Source organism: Chrysemys picta, chromosome 16 (assembly GCF_011386835.1).
Source record: "Chrysemys picta bellii isolate R12L10 chromosome 16, ASM1138683v2, whole genome shotgun sequence".
Classification (NCBI taxonomy): domain Eukaryota; kingdom Metazoa; phylum Chordata; order Testudines; family Emydidae; genus Chrysemys; species Chrysemys picta.
In genome coordinates, this window is record NC_088806.1 from 28,109,869 (window position 1) to 28,129,402 (window position 19,534).

The 19,534-nt window shown below is 46.9% G+C and overlaps 1 protein-coding gene across 16 annotated transcripts in view; it reads left to right on the forward strand.

Moving 5' to 3' along the window:
- The window catches only part of NCAM1 (neural cell adhesion molecule 1), a 245,299-nt gene that overhangs the window by 155,924 nt on the left and 69,841 nt on the right, over nt 1-19,534 (forward strand). For all 16 annotated transcript variants that reach the window (XM_005291361.5, XM_024109043.3, XM_065570601.1 and 13 more), the window contains exons 2-8: nt 4,563-4,637; nt 6,396-6,614; nt 8,989-9,132; nt 10,208-10,345; nt 10,877-10,994; nt 11,630-11,799; nt 12,707-12,849. In XM_005291361.5, the coding sequence (XP_005291418.2) occupies nt 4,563-4,637; nt 6,396-6,614; nt 8,989-9,132; nt 10,208-10,345; nt 10,877-10,994; nt 11,630-11,799; nt 12,707-12,849 (1,007 nt within the window). The remainder of the gene's footprint in view (nt 1-4,562; nt 4,638-6,395; nt 6,615-8,988; nt 9,133-10,207; nt 10,346-10,876; nt 10,995-11,629; nt 11,800-12,706; nt 12,850-19,534) is intronic.

Consider the following 19,534-nt stretch of genomic DNA (forward strand, 5'->3'; position numbering starts at 1 on the left):
CATTTGCTTTTTTCCACACAGCATCACGTTGCTGACTCATGTTGAGGTTGTGATCCACCACAACTCCCAGATCCTTCCCAGCAGTGCTGCTGCCAAGCCAGTTTCCCCCCATTCTGTATTTTTGCGTTTGGTTTTTCTTCCCCAAGTGTCGCACTTTACATTTGTCTTTGTTGAATTTCATTTTGTTGTCTATAGTCCACTTCTAAAATTTATTAAGATCCCTCTGAAGTTTAGCTCTATCCTCCAAAGTATTGGCAACCCCCCCACACACCTCCCCAGCTTTGTGTCCTCTGCAAACTTAATCAAACTTGCTCTCTATGCCTACATCCAGGTCATTAATAAAGATGTTAAACAACACTGGATGCAGAATAGATCCTGGTGGAACCCCACTTGAGACATCCCTCCAATCCGACATTGCATTAATAGTTACTCTTTGTTTGCAGTTGTTAACCAATTATGTGTCCACTTAATGGTGGTTCTGTCGAGCCCACGTTTCTCCAACTTACTTATCAGAATCTTCATTTAAGTGACCTGCTTTTCAAAAGTGCCGAGCACCCAGCAGCTCCAGATGCCTTCAATCAAAGTGTCAAAAGTCTTGCTGAAGTCCAGGTATATTATGTCCACCACCTTCATCCAAGATTTCCTCAGTTAACTTCTTCAGTGCCCTGGGGTGAATAGCATCCCGCCCCGCTGATTTGGTCAGAAGATCTCTGACGTCTTCTTTTCTTATCCAGATCTGCAGCCCTTCCCCTTTATTGTCTATGATAACTTCGCTAGTTGTCTGCTCACATGTTTTTGTGAGAAGACTGAAGCAAAGTAGGCATTGAGCAGCTACCAGCTCACCTGGAGTAGATGCTGTGGGATTTTAAGGACTACTTGCACCGGGGTGACAAATAGAGAATGTTTAAGGATTTTTGTTAAAATCTTTGTACTATGTTTTTATAATAAACTCTGTTGGCTTCAGTGGGATTTACATCTGAGTGAGCGAGGCCCTCTGCAGATGAAAAGTGAGGGCTAAGTGTTTGCAATGTTTGAAAATAGTCACCCACCTCCGTTATTATTATTTGTGGTTTGTATTGGGTTTCTTGCCCTTCTTTAGTCATTTGTTTGAACACTGGAATGATGACAAAGCTCCTGCATCTGTTCTGTATGTTCAAAGAGCTCTGGGGCTTAATGCCTGTAGTCCAGTCATTGAGTAATTCAGCAGCACATGTCCTTTTCCTCGGTCGTGATAAGGAACGATGCCATTGATTTAGAAGATATGGCGATTCCTTTGAGAGGAATGTTTTAAAGACTTAGAAAGAGCCGGCAGCTAAGACTAATGTCTTCATGGTTTAACAGTAAAGTGAGCAGCCCCTGGGAGAAGGCCACAAATACTGTGGCACCAAAAGACTAAAGGTGACAGATAAAGCATTTGCAGTCGACGGGATGAGAAATGCTCTGGCAACGCAGGATGGAGAAATAGCTCGATTACAATGATTGTTTTCTGCAAACTAACGGCTGCGGTTTAAAAACAACACACATTAGGTCTGGCCTCCTGAAATTCTTATTTGACCTGGTCTTGTTAGGCCAGGAAGCTGAGGCAGCATCAGGCTCCATCTGGCAGAGAGCGAGTGTCCAGTTATTTCTAATGCCTCATACCTTACACCATGAAGGAACGGTGCTCTGAGATTCAGGGTGCTGGGAGAAAGGGCATTTGTCTCCCAGGGTGTCCAGCACCGACCGCTGCTTGATTGGGGATGCAGAGGAAAGGGCGAGTTAGGATCTTGTCTCTTGTTCGTATGATAGTGCTGCAAGTGTAACACAAATCAGACAGAAGCCCGAAAATGGGCAGAAACTCGGAGCCTTGCTCAGATTATAGCGAGGTGCAGGACTGGGCAAGTTTGGGATGGGGGAATCGACTGTGGCCCTGACTTTCCTTCGTTGCTTGATTTGCATCTCAACCTTCGCCTTACTGGACCCAAGCAGGATTATTTCAGTGTATATAATTTCCCCTTTTTTGTTTTGGTTTGTTGACATTACTGATCAGTTGCTTCTCTTTGCTTTGTTAAATATTAATCCATTTTTTAAAAAAGAATCTGGATTTTCTGTCATAGGAACCTAAATGTAAGCTCCTAAATCTTCATTTAAGTGACCTGCTTTTCAAAAGTGCCGAGCACCCAGCAGCTCCAGATGCCTTCAATCAAAGCTGTTGGGTGCTTTTGAAAACCTGGCTTCTTTTTTAGGTTTCTAAATGCAATTTAGAAGCCAATCTTTAGGCTCGTACCATTGTAAATGTTAGCCTAGGTCTCTATTTCAGACTTTGCCTAGTTCAGAATAGCTATAGACTGAATATTTGCCCAGGATTGGTTTATGTTGGTGATTACCGAAGCCTCTGAACTTGTTTGTGAAACACAGAGATACACAGCAAACTGCTCACTCAGAGATTCCTGAACACTGCTTAGTAAGTTGTTAGCACTTGGGCTTATTGGCTAAGGACTTATTGGTCTAGACAGTCCAGTTCTAAATTTGGAACCATCATTCAAAATCAGGAGACAAAATGGCATCCAAGATGGATTAAACGGATCGAATTGAAAACAGCTTATAAAGGCTCTAATCGGGGGCTTTTATTTAGTTTATAAAAACTTGGCTCCCCTCTCAGAGTTGGGCCTATTTATCCTAGGAACCATTAAAACTCAACCCCCATTTAAATGCATCATTGTAGCATCTTCCCATACTTTGACAATCCTGCAGTTGCTGCAGACTGACATGCCTTGAGGTGTCCCCTCTCTGTCTAGTTCTGTTCTGAAGCAGAATGCTAATTCCCCTGTAAGCAGGCAGAGCTGTGCTGCAGACACATGGTGCTATGGGTTTTGGTGGCCTGGGTTTCAAAGTGTAAGAACTCTTTTAATACCTCTTGTACCTGCACCACAGAGCAGTGACCCGCCGAGGAGGAGCTACTCCATACACGATGCACAGCGTATACTGCACAATGTCAGGAGGATTAATAGAAGGAAAACACAGCCTGTAGAACTAGGCTATTTAGTTCTCGCTGCACTGGATCTAATAAACCTTTAGCCGTTTATTATGTTTGGCCTTTTGTACCTGCAGTTCTGTCTGGGAGTGAATTATATTAAAGTAATATGGTTGAGAGAAATTAGATTACACAGAAATAAAACGGGCTGAATGCAAGAGCTAAAAGGGCAGCCTGTACTTTATTGAAAACAGGAAGGAGCGTCAGTAACCTCCAGACAAGACCTGTGAGTGAAATGGAGTTTTCCAAGAGGAGGTTTTAAAGGGCTGGAGCTCTGTAGTCCTAAGGACCGTTTTCATCTCCCACAGCCAAAGGGTCCTCAGTGTTCTCTCTGGACTCCTGATCCAGCCTGTTTACTATCGTGCCTGGATTATTTTTAAAACAATTCTCTTGGGACTCAAAGGGCCAGACGCAGTGGTACTTTCCTCTGGCTGTGTTGCACTGCTCTGGTGACACAGCGCAGCTGTTAACCTGGTTTAACGGGCCATTTAAATGGAGTTTATAGCTGCCAGTGAAGCCAGTCCTAGATCATTCGGATACTAACTGTGCTTCTGCAACACAGAGAGCAAAGACAATGCAAAAATGAAGAGGCCTGAATGACTTCTCTGAATGCTGCTCTGCTTGTCACAGTGCTTGCTCCGCTTCCAGTAGCTTTGCCCTATTTTGAGGAAGAGGGAATATTAGTAGTCTCCCAGGATAGGGCCTGTCCTCTGCTGAGCTGCAAGACCTTGACACAAGTCACAGGAACAATGTGTCATCGCTGTCTGCCAATGCTCAACACATGATGCCTGCAAACTTCAAAGAAAAATACCGTAGTGATGCTGAGAATCTCACACCCAGATCTTGGACAGTGCAATCGCTGTTTTGATTGACACAAGCACTGATACATATGTGTTATGGCAATAATTCTCTATGTAAATGTGAGGCAAACACATGGCTGGGTGAGAGCAGCTGTGAAGCGAAGCAGCACACAAACCTTGAGTGTGTAGGGAAAGCACAGAGTCAGTATATACTTGAACAGCCTGACGCGTGTTACTTCACTGCCAGACCCAAACTGGGATTCTCTTCTCCCACCGCCAGCTCTGTTCCTTTCTCTGCTTTGCCCCTTATGCACTCAACACCCTCCCATTTCATGCCCCCTTCTTTTCATTCAGCCCCTTCCCTCCACGATGCCTTCCAAGTGATTCAATCACCATAAATAATAGGGTGCCCAAATGGTGTGATCGTATTACTGCCCTCTCCAGGCCACCTCCAAGCATGATGTGCAGCACATAACTTGGTGTTCAACAGATCACTGGGTAACGCAGCTCCTTCCATGCCTTTTTGTGTAGGCACAGGAAGAGGTGGAAGTGGCTCATATCGGTACAGGCTCTTTGAGATCCGTAGGGATGGAAGGCTTGTGTATAGTCAGATACTGGTCCGGAGCATTGGAACTGGGGTTAAGAGCCCTGGCCTTTCCATTGCTGAGCTGACCTGAGTCCCAAACAGCAGGGCACTTTTCTGCCGGATGACTCCAGTTGCCTAACTCCTGCTTTGCGCTCTTTCCCAGTGTCTCTACAAGTGGATATTGTTCCAAGTCAGGTGGAGATCAGCGTTGGAGAATCCAAATTCTTCTTATGTCAAGGTGAGTGCTGGCGGCTGCTGCTGTCAGCCTTTTCCATCCGTGTTTGTTGAGTCACTTTTGGGGAACCCACTCCACTCAGCCCCAGACATAGTCACATGTACAGGGACATGCCATTCAATTCTCCATGTTGTTGTGGGGTTTTTTGGTCTTTTATCTTGTAATTCAAGCAGATCAAAAGCAATCATACAATCTCAGGGTTGGAAGGGACCTCAGGAGGTCATCTAGTCCCACCCCCTGCTCAAAGCAGGACCAATCCCCAACTAAATCACAGGTATAATAGCAAAGGTGACCGAGCTGGTTGGGCTGGGAGAGTAAAGAGACACTTCTCCTGGGGCTGGGAAGAGAAGGCAGCTCCTAGAAGGTGTTTGTAACATTACCCCAGAGCCATCCCAGGACCCCAAAGACCAGAAGGGTTGCCCCAGAAATGTGTGACATCACGTCTGCCCTCAACATTGGTCTTTTTTGTTTTAGAGGTATTAGTATGAGGGCCGAGATTTTTCAAAATCATCTGGGGGATTCTGATACCCAATTTCCCACAGCTTGAATGGGGGCTTAGGCAGCTTTGAAAATCTCCACCTCAGCCCCCGAGGATTTTAATGCAATGGGAATCCTGCATTTTTAATACCACCCTTCCTGCCACTTGCTCCAACCAGCTGGGTGAAAGAAGCAGTATTCAGTGTCCACTGTGAACCCCAGGCAATGCATGCATCCCATGTGCTGCCGCACAGTTACTGCAGCATGCCCCATTTCAGCACACACGCATGCTACTGACTATAGGTTTCCCTGTAAAGCAACTGGCCTGGTTTGCCGGGGTGAATTAATTATGTGGGTGCAACACTGGCATGACAACAAATGATCCCAGGTCACCCCTAAACCAGAGCATGACACTGAGCAAACATTAAAACATGGCTTGGCGCCAAGTTCCAGTGTGGCGGGTCTGAGTTCCCCAAGCATCTCCTCCTTAGGGCGAGGGAGGAGGCTGTGGGACCCAAGCTAGCTCAGCGCAGAGTCATTTGTTAATGTGTGTAAAGTGCTTTGAAGGCAAAAATGCCTGAGTAAGTGCAATTGTGATGTCTCCACCGTGGCCTCAGCAAATGGGATTGGTTAAATTTCCTCTGTGACAAATTTCCTCTGAAGAAATAACAAAGCCACATGGGGAAACCCGGAAATGTGAGCTCCAAGAGATGGGTCCCTACAAGCCGCTTTGATTTGCATCGGATGCAGTGGCAGGTTTAACTTGCCTGATGTGCTGGTAAAGCAATTTACCCAGCTTGGTTTGCAATGCGATGCCCCAGCACAACCTGCAAACAGGGATATTTATTGGAGCAGGAGGAGTGCTGTTTCCATGCTGAGTGGGGTGAGGGGAGAAGACCGCAGGGATGTATATGAGGCCATTCCAAGCCTGAAATGGGCAGCTGCTCCTCTTGGCTGCATGGGGCAGCGGCTAATGGATGTCTTTCTGTGAGGGTGGGGAGCTGTCCCCGGTGGAGCCAGAACATGGTGTATAATGTGTGAGCCACTGCTGGGATTAGCTCTCTGGCCTCGGGGCTTGTCAGCAAATCCAAGGGGGCTTAAACGTGCCCCCTCAGGTGGGAAGGCACTCTCACAAACCCAGCTCAATAAGCAGGCCCCACACTGCCTGGGCATCAGAAATCCTTTGCCTGGTCTGGGCCCTTCCCACAACCCTGCAGGTGATGGCCCTCAGGGCCCTGGCTGGCTGAGAAGGAGCAGGTCCAATGTGCTTTGTTTCATCTCTAGTGACTGGGGAAGCCAAAGCCAAAGACATTTCCTGGTTCTCCCCCAACGGCGAGAAGCTGACGCCCAACCAGCAGCGCATCTCGGTGGTGCGGAACGATGACTTCTCCTCCACCCTCACCATTTACAGCGCCAACATCGACGACGCCGGCATCTACAAGTGTGTTGTCACCAGTGAGGAGGAGGGCGACTCTGAGGCCACAGTCAATGTGAAAATCTTCCGTAAGAGCACAGCTCTGGGAGCCTGCTTTGGGGTCGGGCTCTTGTGAGGGGAGGCCCAGGGAGTTGCTGGGAAGGTGTGGCTCTCATTAGTGAGGGGTGGCCAGGAAGGGGAGCCACCTCCCAAACAGACTGGGAAGGGGAAGGCTGTCAAAGTGGAGCCCATTCCTCCCTTAGCAGTGAGGGGAGAGTGTTGACTGTGAAGGAGGGTGGGGAGGGACATGAACAGGAGGCTGGAAAGTGGTGGGCAACCTTGCCTGTGAGGAGACGCTCACCCATGGGAAGCTAAGGGAAGGGCTGGTCTGTGAAGGATATGGGAATAGGAGAGTTTGTGTCACAAAGGGAAATAGGAAGGAGGTAATCATGGTATTTGTCTGACTGACTCCCCACCATCTCTGTCGTCAGAGTTACTGAGAGAAATAGAAGCATTGAAAAGCCATTGTGTCACAAGCTGGCTGGCTAGCAGTGAGCAACTTCCATATTTCCTCTCCGTTAACCCTATGATTTGTCAGGTTGGCCTCAGAGCCACGTTCCTCATTTGCTGCCCTTCCCCATCTAATTCATGCTCCTCCATCCAAACCAGACCCTCCTGGTGTCACCCACATGCTGTTAGCAGAGAGACTGAGAGCTCAGCCTGAGGGTTACTTCTGGCTGTGATGAAATGCTAAGGGAAATTAGAGAGGCTATCAAAATTAAGAACCCAATAATAGTAGGGGATTTCAATTATCCCCATATTGACTGGGAACATTTCACTTCAGGACGAAATGCAGAGATAAAATTTCTCGATACTTTAAATGACTGCTTCATGGAGCAGCTGGTATGGAAACCCACAACGGGAGAGGCAACTCTAGATTTAGTTCTGAGCGGAGCGCAGGAGCTGGTCCAAGAGTTAACTATAACTGGACTGCTTGGAAATAGTGACCATAATACAATAGCATCCAACATCCCTGTGGTGGGAAGAACATCTCAACAGCCCAACACTGTGGCATTTAATTTTAAATGGGGGAACTATGCAAAAATGAGGGGATTAGTTAAACAGAAGTTAAAAAGTTAAAAGGTACAGTAACTAAAGTGAAATCCCTGCAAACTGCATGGGCGCTTTTTAAAGACACCATAATAGAGGACGATGATAGCGTTTAAAAGAGAACTGGATAAATTCATGGTGGTTAAGTCCATTAATGGTTATTAGCCAGGATGGGTAAGGAATGGTGTCCCTAGCCCCTGTTTGTCAGAGAATGGAGATGGATGACAGGAGAGAGATCACTTGATCATTGCCTGTTGGTCCACTCCCTCTGGGGCACCTGGCATTGGCCACTGTTGGTAGACAGGATACAGGGCTAGATGGACCTTTGGTCTGACCCGGTACGGCCGTTCTTATGTTGTGTGAATGGTCCCTGGTCCGTACGGCTGTCAGGAGCCAAGCAAAGGGATCCACAGGCTAAGCTGAATGGTTCAGGGGCAGGAAGACAATTTCTAACACACCCTTTGTTCAAGCCACTCAGCGATCCTGCATTGACCTGCTTAATGGTGTGCGACAGATAAAGCAAGGGGTTGATTGGCTGTGATGTCTGTTACTAGCATAGCTGCTTTGCTCACCTCTTGTTACCCAGGGTCTCTCTGCACAGCAAGAAAGCTGGGGAGACAGCCTGCTCTAGCAGTCCCTGGCCACAACAAAGGTTGTGGTAGCCACTTCTGGAGCCTCTGCCCTCAGGCCTCATGCTCTGAGACCTGGGTAGAAACAGAACAGCCAGTATCTCCAGTCTCAGGCTGGACAATCCCATGGTTTTTGCAGCTTGCAGAATGTGCTTGGAACTTAGAAAGGGTCCTTCACCCCTGCTGGAGACCCCACTAAAATCTTTGGTGCAAGATAGTGAGGAGCGAAGGTAGAGCCCAGTGTGACATGAATGTCTGGGAGATGAGCGTGGAATGGTGTGCTTGGTGCGGAACAGGCAGGGTTGGGATCAAGCAGGGTCAGGGCTCAGCACAACCCCACAGGGGCCACTTACAGTGCAGTGGGATCCTACATTCAGGAGGCCCATAGTAGCCCTCAGCTGGCAACGCTATCATAGCTGTTCCTTCCCTACCAGCTGGGAGGTTTTGCGTTTGGCTTTCCCATAACACAACGTCCAAATATGGACACTCTTGTGAGTCCAGCCGCCTCTTGGTGTGTAACTAGCACAGGGTTCCCGTGCCATCGTGCGGGATGCTAATGCCAAGCTACATACGTTGCTATGGCATGAGCATCCCAAGTGGGTTCGTGCATGTGTATCATTGTTTCCTCTGTGCTTTTAGTTGGCAACGTGCCTTGCCATTCAGACGGTGCCCACAACGCGCTGGGGCAGCAGCTCCATTGTCCTGTCGCTCTCCTTGTTTTCAGAGAAGCTGATGTTCAGGAATGCTCCCACCCCTCAGGAGTTCCAGGAGGGGGAAGATGCGGTGATTGTGTGTGATGTGCTCAGCTCGCTGCCTCCCACCATTATGTGGAAGCATAAGGACAGGGACGTTGTCCTGAAAAAAGATGGTAAGGAATGAGCGGTCTTGGCACTTGCCCTTCCAGAGGCATTGTGTAGGTCTGCCAAGGTGGCAAAAGGCCAAGTAGGCACAGGAATGCAGAGCAGTGGGGGTAAAATGGCACACATTAGGTCTGGCCTTCTGGGACCATTATGATCATCCAGACTGATCTCCATAACAAAGCCCAGAGAACCTCACTCAGGAATCACATTAAAACACAGCGGCTTGTAGTTTAAATAAAGCGTATTTTTTTAAAAGAGAAATCCAGTCTGGATTTAAAGAGGCCAAGTGGTTAACCTGTCCTGGCCAGAGCCCTCCCATTTCCCCTACACTGCGCCACGGAGCAGCACACATTGGAGCCCCTCTGTGGATTTTGTGGGCTGATGTCACTCCAGAGCACTGTCTCCCCTGAGCCTGGGAGCAGTGTTGCCTCTGCAGCATTTCCCAGCTCCTGTCAGTCTAGGTATCAAGGAAGTGCAGTTACAGATCAGCCAGTGGTTAGAGCACTAATCTAGGACTTGAGAGACCTGGGTTTAGTTTCCTGCTTTGCCACAGCCTCCCCGTGAGACCTTGGGCAAGTCACTTAGCCTGCCGGTGCCTCAGGTCCCCATCTAGAAAAGGGGGCTATAGCCCTGCTCCACCTTGTAGCAGTGGCGTGAGGATACATGCACTAAAAGATTGTGAAGTGCTCTGAGATTTACTGATGAAAAATGCTATATTAGAGCCAGGTATTATCGTTATTTAAGACCAGACTCCACTCCCCAGAGAGACAAGTAGTAAATGGTTCATTGGCCCAAGCCAGGTATTGATTAAACTTAAAGTAAAATAAAAGTGCTGGTTGTAAAATAACACAACGGTTTGTCCCCACTGCCTCTTAGCTTGCTGTGTGAGGGACTCTGTCCTGGATGGTCTTTCCTGGCAATGTCAGATCTGATTATGGGGTGACTTTCATTACCCTGATGGAAAGGGAAGTTACCTTACGTTAAGCTCGGTCTCCAAGCTGTAAGGGGAGTGCGGAAGTGCCCATTCATTGCAGCGCTCCCTCTAAATGATTCTTGACTGAAGCTTCCTTTTGTCTCTTCTAGTCCGATTTATAGTCTTGCCCAACAACTTCCTGCAAATCCGGGGAATCAAGAAAACGGATGAGGGGACGTACCGCTGTGAGGGCAGAATCCTGGCTCGTGGGGAGGTCAATTTCAAGGATATTCAGGTCATCGTGAATGGTGAGCAGCTTGGAGCCCTGGCAGTGGAGGGGACCTGTGCTACCTGGGTTATAAACTGCTGCACCCTTGTCTTGGAAGGAAAGACACGATCATCCGTTCACACTCGTGAGCTGTCAGAATCATGATCCATGAGGCTTATTAATCTCACTCTGCTGTATCAAATAAACACACCCATGAAATCGATTTGGCATTTACAAGATGTTTACAGGAAATTATCATGTCAGGAGTAAGCTTGAATGTCTCATGGCTCAAAGTGAAAGATGGCCCTCATTTGATTCATGGATGGTTTTGTCCAACAGACCATCTTCTGTGCAATGTGGGTCCTCTTCCTCCCACCATTTGATAGAGAGACCTTGTGCATCAAATGTATAGGTTCAAACCTGCAGGTGATGTGCTCCCTTTGGAGGAAGGTTGTGATTCACTGGACTGATTTATGTGTGTATGACAGAGGGCAGGAAACTTCCTTACCTGGTTCTTTTCTACCCACTTGTTCTTTCCCCCTCTTTTTAACGCAATTTCTTTTTCTTCCAGTGCCGCCTTCTGTCCGTGCCAGGCAGAACACCATGAATGCTACGGCCAATCTCAGCCAGTCTGTCACCTTAGTGTGCGATGCTGATGGCTTTCCTGAGCCAGCCATGAGCTGGATGAAGTAAGATACTCTAAGCACAGTTTACATGGTTTAAGAGCACGGATGTTTTAACTGAGGCACTCGGCGTGAGTGCTGCTTCCATCCGCACCTCTGATTGAGCAGAGCCCGTCACGGGGAATGGCACCATTTTAGCTAGAATATCATTGACTCAGTTTCTCATAACAAAGTCAGAGAATTGTAATGCTTTTACAAATGGTCTTTGTCCAGTAACAATAGCAGCAGCAGTAATATCAATATGCTGCAGCACCCCTCGCCCCCAGGTCTTCACACACTTTACATGACAATCCCAGGGTCAACATGGCATTGAGAAACCAAGGTTAGGGATGGGGCTGACAGTGGCTCCGAATGCTGCAGTGGGGCAGTAGGCTGGATTCTGGGTGGAGGGCCAGGGTCTCAAGCAACCCCCTCTGGTTGGCCTGAGGGATGTTTACAGGTGAAGGACTCCGTGGCACAGGCCCCCAAGGCAAGGGTCGTGAGGGTGCCACCGAAGGAGGAAAACAAGTGCGAGACAGGTGGGACCATAGGGAAATTGTCCTTCCTCCTAAAGAAAGGAGCTAGATTTAGAAATACAGATGAGTTCTAAAAACCAGCCAGCGTTAACTTCCCACCCAACCTGCTTGTTTTGTGCCCTGCAGGGACGGGGACTTGATAGAACGGGGGGACGATGACGAGAAATACGACTTCAACTACGATGGCTCTGAGCTGACCATCAAGAAGGTAGAGAAGAGCGACGAGGCGGAGTACACCTGCATGGCTGAGAACAAGGCCGGAGAGCAGGATGCCATCATCCACCTCAAAGTCTTTGGTAAACAGGGCAATAAGAGGCTTGATATAGCTCCTTCCCGCCCCTACCCCCCACTCCCCACAGCCTGGTCAGAGAGCCCAGCTGGCTGGTGGCCGCTCATTGCTATAAACTGGAAGCTGCATGCCCTGCCTACCCAGCAGCCATGTCTGGTTCAGACACTGGGTGCGCTTGCTGAATTACAGTGTCGGCCTGTGTGCCAGCACTGTGCCGTCTACCAGACAAGAGATGCCGGTGGTCACTGTAAAATACCGTCTCTCTGCCATTTCCTATCTCTGGTGGCTGAAATTCACGCTCCCTGCAGGGGGTCAGCACTAGACTGCGCGCCACTCAAATGCTTTTCAAGCGTTTAGGGTTGAATCCAAAGTCAATGGGAGACTTTTCCTTTGATTTCTGTGGGCCCTAAGTCAAGCCTTTAGGATTTGAGTGGAACTTTCGAAAACTGCACTGGGGTGAATTTCACCCTTAGCTGCTTTATGGAAAACGTTAATGTTAGCCCTTGTGAAGTTGTCAGTTTCTTTCAGCTGTTAGTTGCCATTTATCACAGACCTTTTTTTGGCAAAGATCCGAGTAAAAAAAACCCAGGTCGCATAGCTGAGCTTTTCTAGTCTCCTTCCCGGCTTTCTTGAAACAGCCGTGGCCCTGATGTAATGACTGGCTTCGGTGCACTTTCTCCAGGGGCTGAGTTGGGCCCATTTTTAGTTTTGCTAAACTAGAAGCCAGGGCTGGCTGGACCAGAGGAGGGGAGGGCACACCATGCTGCCCTTCTGCCTGCTGAAGCAATTCTCTCTGAAAGTAGCAATGCAAAAGCCTTTTTGTCTAATTGATAGTTTCAGTTCAGACTTCGCTAATTCCAGGCAGCCTCGCTTCATAGGAGTGGCCAAAAAAACCCATTGTGCTCCCTTTCCAGCAAAACCCAAAATCACTTACGTGGAGAACAAAACTGCCATGGAACTGGAGGACCAGATCACACTGACCTGCGAGGCTTCCGGGGACCCAATCCCCTCCATCACGTGGAGAACCTCCACCCGGAACATCAGCAATGAAGAGAAGGTACAACAGCTCCCAAAGCCAGGGCCTCGGTAACATGGCTCAGAGCAGTTCATGTCTGCCATGCCTCCCGCTGTTCTCTGCTGAGCCAGAAGACATGATGGATGTCATGCAGATGCACACTGAAATCCTGGCGATTCCTCCTCTCTGTCTATTATAAGACCCTGCCATGCTGCACAAGGCACCTGTGAGCCTGGTATTTATCATTAGAGCCCTGGCTGGTGTTAATTGGCCTAGCTATACCCATTCGTTGCAGCTCTGCCCCACCGTGGATCTCTCTCCTTTGTTTCTGCTACTGAGGCTTTCAGAGAATTGCAGTAAAGCACCAAACTGGGGATCCTTTCCACGGGAGTTCCCAGGAAACAGTCCACCCTTTGGTTCCACTGTGGTGGGTGGAGACGGGTGCCTGATTCCAGTGTGCTCAGTGACCTCATCATGGCGGTAGAACCATCCTGGGGGAAAAGGCATCTCTCTGAGAGGCTATGGACCAAAATGAGCCTGTTAATTCTTTCTTGCCCCCCTGTATCGTACACTCCCGCTGCACGTACTCAGGGCACAAACACCTGGTTGCCTTTGTGTTCGCCTGTATCGTGAATCACATACTGAGATCATTTTGTTTTTCAAGGCAAAAATAATTAGCAGTTTCTTTGTAAATAACCATTCTGGCTTGATTTGCCACTAGCTGTCTTAGGGGCATAACAGGTGGAGATTTGGGGACCTCTGTCCATTGTTAGGAGAGTCACATAAAAGGCAACGGAGCGAGAAGGTAGAACTTAGCTCCAACACTGAGCTACCTTTAGGCAAATAGTAAATTAGATAGTGCTCATTGCTAATTCTGTAATGACAGGCCACTTGTAGTGGTTAGCGGCCTGAACCCTTTAGCGGATCTGAGTCAGTGTGAAGACAAGGGGAATGGGGAGGGCATGGTAGAAACACAGACTGAGCTAGACACTGTCTTAGAACCAGCCACACAGCCTATTCCTGCAGTAATGAGCCCTTTGTGTTGTGTCATCAGTCTCCTCTTTTCAGTGTATTGAGGATGCATAATCCGTTGCCTGAGAGGTCAGAAACAACCAGGCTTCCCCCTGCCTTGTAGGAAAGGTATAAGTTCCATTGGGTTCAATAGAGGGCCTAGTCTATAGCTCAGTGAGGTCAATGAAAAGATCCCATTGCCTTCAGTGGGATTTGGCTCAGACCCATACTGCACTGGGGCAACTGGACCAGGGTATTCACAGGTTTGCTTCCATCCAGGAAAGGTATTTGGGAGACCAGGGTCAATGGGATCTGGAGTCTTGATTTCCTGCATCTGGGAGAAAGAACTTTTGTGTAGTGAATAGAGACTGAAAACAGAAGACTAAATCACATTGAAATCTCCCAGAGGAACCCGCTTTTTCCATATTCCTCTGCCTGTCTAGCCCAATTTAGCTAATGAGATCTCAGCTGCAAAACTGCTAACTATTTTTGAGACTCACATATCCTGTTTGATGCTGTTGAGTCAGTGATCTATATTAAGGAACTATGGTGCATATTCGGATAGTTTCTTATGTAGATAGGAGGAAAATGCGAAGATTCAAACTACCACCATATGTCTGATGTACTGGCAGAGTCCCTCATTCCAGGGTTTGTTGTTTTATGTATAGATCTCCAGTGTGTTTAGGCACTTTTCAGGCAGGTATTTCTGTGATTGGTTCTCGTTTATTAAAAGCTCATATGCAATGTATTAGGTGCAGATTAATGATACAGACATTCAAAAACTCAACAGGTCAAAATGGCCAGGAAATGACTGGCCAAATCTCTCTCTCTCTGCCCTCCCCCTCCCCCCCACCTCCTCACGTGCTGCTGGCAAAGCTCAGAGAAACAGATAAGCCTTGACTCTGGGACAAAGAGTGCTGTTTTCAAAGTGCCCAAATCAAAAGTGACAGGCATTGGCCTGTAGGCACTTTCGAGCTTAACTGGGAGTTAGGCGCCTATGTACTTTTGAAAATCCATCCCAAAGTGCCTAGGTTGGTTTTGGAAATGGGATTTAGGCACCAAAGTCACTTGGGCACTTTTGAACATTTTACCTTACATCCCAGTCTCAAGGAATTCACCATCTAGTGTACAGACAATGGGAGCAGGAATGACAGCCAGTGAACACTGAAGGTGCCAGGGCTGAGATCTTTTAGAATAAGATTCCCATTGCTGGCGAGTCTGCTGTTTTGCAGAAGAATGATTGCATATGTTCGAAATGAGAGAGAGAGAGTTGGCTTTGTCAGTTTTCCCCAGGCACTAATGGGGAAACAACTAACCCAGGTGAATTCTGTGCCATGACAGACTAAGGGCATGTCTACACTGCCCTGCAGTCACGTCTTAAAATTCTGGCCTGTCTCTGTTACAGAAGAACTTAGCTAGCAGAGATAGCCCAAGGGAGTGGTTGGTGTAATGAGTGGTCTCCTATTGATTTGGAATACCTTTTTGTTTAGCTTCCCTTGAGTATTTATCACTCCTGTGTTGGAGAACAGGATCATCTCTTTTTGAATGATACAAGAGGAAATATCTGTACAGTCGGGGCATGCCGCTAGCTATATTTCAGCCCACTCTCTTTTGTCCGTCTTGCACGACAATGATTAGGGTGCAGAAAAGTTAGTTTTGATCTGGTATATGTCAGTATATGTTCAGGCTTCACCATTTCAGTGCAGAGACATTACAGTCCTGTTTCCTATTAGGTGTCCAGATGGACTCTCTCACTAACCAGGCTGTTTTCTTACACACATGCCCAGGAAACATGAGCTGAGTTTCTTATGTTAATGCATAAAAGAAGGTTTCCCATACAAGATTCTCAGCTGTGCTGTATGTAAAAATAATGTCGTCTTCTACCATATCTGCTGTTAAAATCTTGCCGATGCTGGTGGCAGGCTGGCCAGGTCTATACCGAAGGATTACTGCTCCCTAGCCTCTCATCAGAAGCTGCATTGCGTGTTACCATCTGCCTAACAGCAAATGAGAGGTGCTAGCCAAAGAGAGAGTGCACATGTTCTTATTAGTCAGTGTGGGAGTCAGTGCCTTCTGCTCTGCTCAGTCAATCAGTGATCGTACAGCCAATGAGAGCCTTGTGCTAGTTTTCCCCTTGGAAGGGGATTATGAGTGCCACCATGCCCAGCTCTCACAGTGGGAATGCTGTATTTGTAAGGAGGGTCAGCACTTAGCCATATCTTCCGTAGTCCCAGATAGCACTTCAAAGAGAGTGAGTGAGAGGTTTGGGCCAAATCAAAGCTGGTTTAGGAAGATGAAAGGGTTTGCTTCTGCCAAGCATGAATCCTGGCCCATTGTTCCCAGATGAGAGACTGTTGAAGTTATCAACTAAAAAGCCAGGAGGAGATGGAGGAGGAGGAGGATGTCAGCCTCATGCAGTGCCATCGCTTTGTTTTTCACCAGTGTGGTTGTGTGAAAACACACCGCGGCAATAAACAGTCTGTCCTCTTAAATCCAATCCTAACCAGCCCCCCTCACCTCTGATTTGGGAAAGCCCTTTGGCACTTTACGTAAGTACTGAGGCTCATTTTTGCATTTCATCGGAGATGCAGAATAAAGGGTAATGATTCCTGCCAATACAGTCTCATGCTGAGTCTCTCCCTAATCAAAGAGCTGAAATCTGGAATGATAATTCAAGAGCATAGTGAACCTGCCCTGGATTCTCTGCCTCCTTCTGTGCCACTGAGAGCTTAGTGGATGTGTCAACATCATCTTGTTAAGCCTTCTTTTCACCAAGGCTCTCGTACAAGGTCGGCGGTTACTGAAGTGGAGAAGTTTGTGCAAAACTCATGGTTCCTGAATGGAACAGTCTGACATGTACATCCTGTAGGTAGCAATTGGTCTAGCTAAAGGAGACGGAGTGTATGTTCTAATTTGACCGATAGATCTTCTAGGGTGAATTGCACAGGTGTGTTGGTGCTACTCTAAAAATTTCCCAGCACCTCAGTCACCCCATGTTTCAGGGATTTGTTGGCATTAACAGTGCTGCAGGGTAGCTGAGACCCCCAAATTATTTTTGTTTTTAAAAAAAAATCAACCCATTTTGATTCATATCTGGAAATGTTTTAATGAAATTAGTTGGAAAGACTTTCAGTGAGAATAGAATTTGTTGTTTGTTGGAATTTCAGCACTTCTCTCTGCAGCATTTGCAACCCAATCATTGCAGCATTGGGTTAGAGCATGAGAAGCGGTGGATAAGTGACTAGTTCCTTTTCATGGTCCAGGCTAAGTGAAATGCAAGAAGTAAATAAACAGAAATGGGAGACAGGAAAAAAATTGGGCCAGATCTTCAGCTGGTGTAAATCAGCACTGCTGCATTTACTTCAGTGGAGCTATGCCGAGATACCGCAACTGAGGATCTGTCCCTTAAATTTTAATCCATGGTGGTGTTCATAACACTGGCAACAATCTCCATTGTGCTGATTCTCAGGCGTACGGTGCCCCTTCAGCATGGGATTTCCTAATCTTGATTTGCAATGTGTCCCCACTTTGAATTACATTATTATATACAAAATCATCCATATATAAGTCAGGTGGGTTAATTCCATTAAATTCTCCAGGGAATCGGCTGTTACTCTGAAACCTTATTTTCTAAGTTGCTCCCATTTAATTGCTTGAATCCAATGAGAGAGAGAGAAACTTCCTAAGAATTTACTAAGCGCATGACCTTCTTTTCTTCTGTGCAGCATGGATCTGGGCTCCCCTTTTCCCTGGCCTAGGGGGGATTGGGAGGTCAGCATGAAACGGTCTAGGATTGAGATTGCAATTCTAGTTAATTTTGAACTGCTACCAGCCCCAGAGGGTAAAGGCTGCTGCATAGAAATAGGCCAACTATCTTAGAGGGAGAGCTGGGTTTTCTCCTACTCAAGATAGTTAAGTCCCAAGCAGACTGCAAAGAGCTACAAAAGGATCTCACAAAACTGGGTGACTGGGCAACAAAATGGCAGATGAAATTCAAGGTTGATAAATGCAAAGTAATGCACATTGGAAAACATCATCCCAACTATACATATAAAATGATAGGGTCTAAATTAGCTGTTACCACTCAAGAAAGAGATCTTGGAGTCATTGTGGATGTTTTTCTGAAAACATCCACTCAGTGTGCAGTGGCAGTCAAAAAAGCGAACAGAATGTTGGGAATCATTAAGAAAAGGATAGATAATAAGACAGAAAATATCATATTGCCTCTATATAAATCCATGGTATGCCCAGATCTTGAATACTGCGTGCAGATGTGGTCGCCCCATCTCAAAAAAGATATATTGGAAAAGGTTCAGAAAAGGGCAACCAAAATGATTGGGGTATGGAACGGCTTTCATATGAGGAGAGATTAATAAGACTAGGACTTTACAGCTTGGAAAAGAGAGGACTAAGGGGGGGATATGATTGAGGTCTATAAAATCATGACTGGTGTGGAGAAAGTCAATAAGGAAGTGTTATTTACTCCTCATAACGCAAAAACTAGGGGTCACCAAATGAAATCAATAGGCAGCAGGTTTTAAACAAACAAAAGGAAGTATTTCTTCACACAACACACAGTCAACTTGTGGAACTCTTTGCCAGAGGATGTTGTGAAGGCCAAGACGATAACAGGGTTCAAAAAGAACTAGATAAATTCATGGAGGATAGATCCATCCATGGCTATTTGCCAGGATGGGCAGGGCTGGTGTCCCTAGCCTCTGTTTGCCAGAAGCTGGGAATGAGCAACAGGGGATGGTTCACTTGATGATTACCTGTTTGGTTCATTCCTTCTGGGGCCGATCTCAGAAGACAGGATACTGGGCTAGATGGACCTTTGGTCTGACCCAGTATGGCCGTTCTTAAATTATGTTCATCTGCTTGCAAACTTTGAAGGGACTGAAAACTAGTCAAGGGGAAAGTTAGACAATTGCTTTTACCCAATTGCTGCAAGGAGATGTTAGAGGTATCAGGTGCATTGCCCTCCCCATCCCAAATTAGATTGATCTAAAACCTTCTTCCCCGGATGAAAGGGTTTGGAGGGAGATTAACACGTGACTGCAATGAGACCCATGCACTGACACAAAGTGCAGTAGCCTGGAATGCCAGCGAAGCAATGCACTGGCATAAAACCACAGGCAAAGGTTTAGGATGATGTCAGGTTGGAATATTCCTTGGCATTTCATATGGGAGCTCTTCAACCTCTTATAAGGGGATTTGAAACTAAATGAATGTGCTGGGGTGGGTAAAGGATCTACCTATGGAAATCACATAAACATTTTGTGGGGTAGCCACAGTGAGTCCAGACATACACTAACTCAGCATCATCCTTGTTGTATAACTTGCTTGTTAGGCTTCCATGGAACCTGAACTTGGTTGAGATACAGATAAATATAAATGTTCGGGGATTGGAAGCAATATGCAGAAGTCCTAACTAGTGCAGAAGTTGATGTGTTAACTGTGGAGAATGTAAAATCAGGCGAGTCAATACTGTATGTTAGTACTTCAGTCTCATTTTGTTTGCTGGTCACATTTACTTCACTGGAAGCACTGTGGAAACAACGGTGCATTTCCCATCCTCATTTCCTGAACGTCCGTCTCCTGTTCCTTGTGTATGCCGCTATCATCCAACCGTCAGCGATACTCATGCCTTTGGATCGCATGCTAAGTAACGCCCTCCTGGCTGTGATATTAGCAGGTGATTTTTGACTCCTGAATG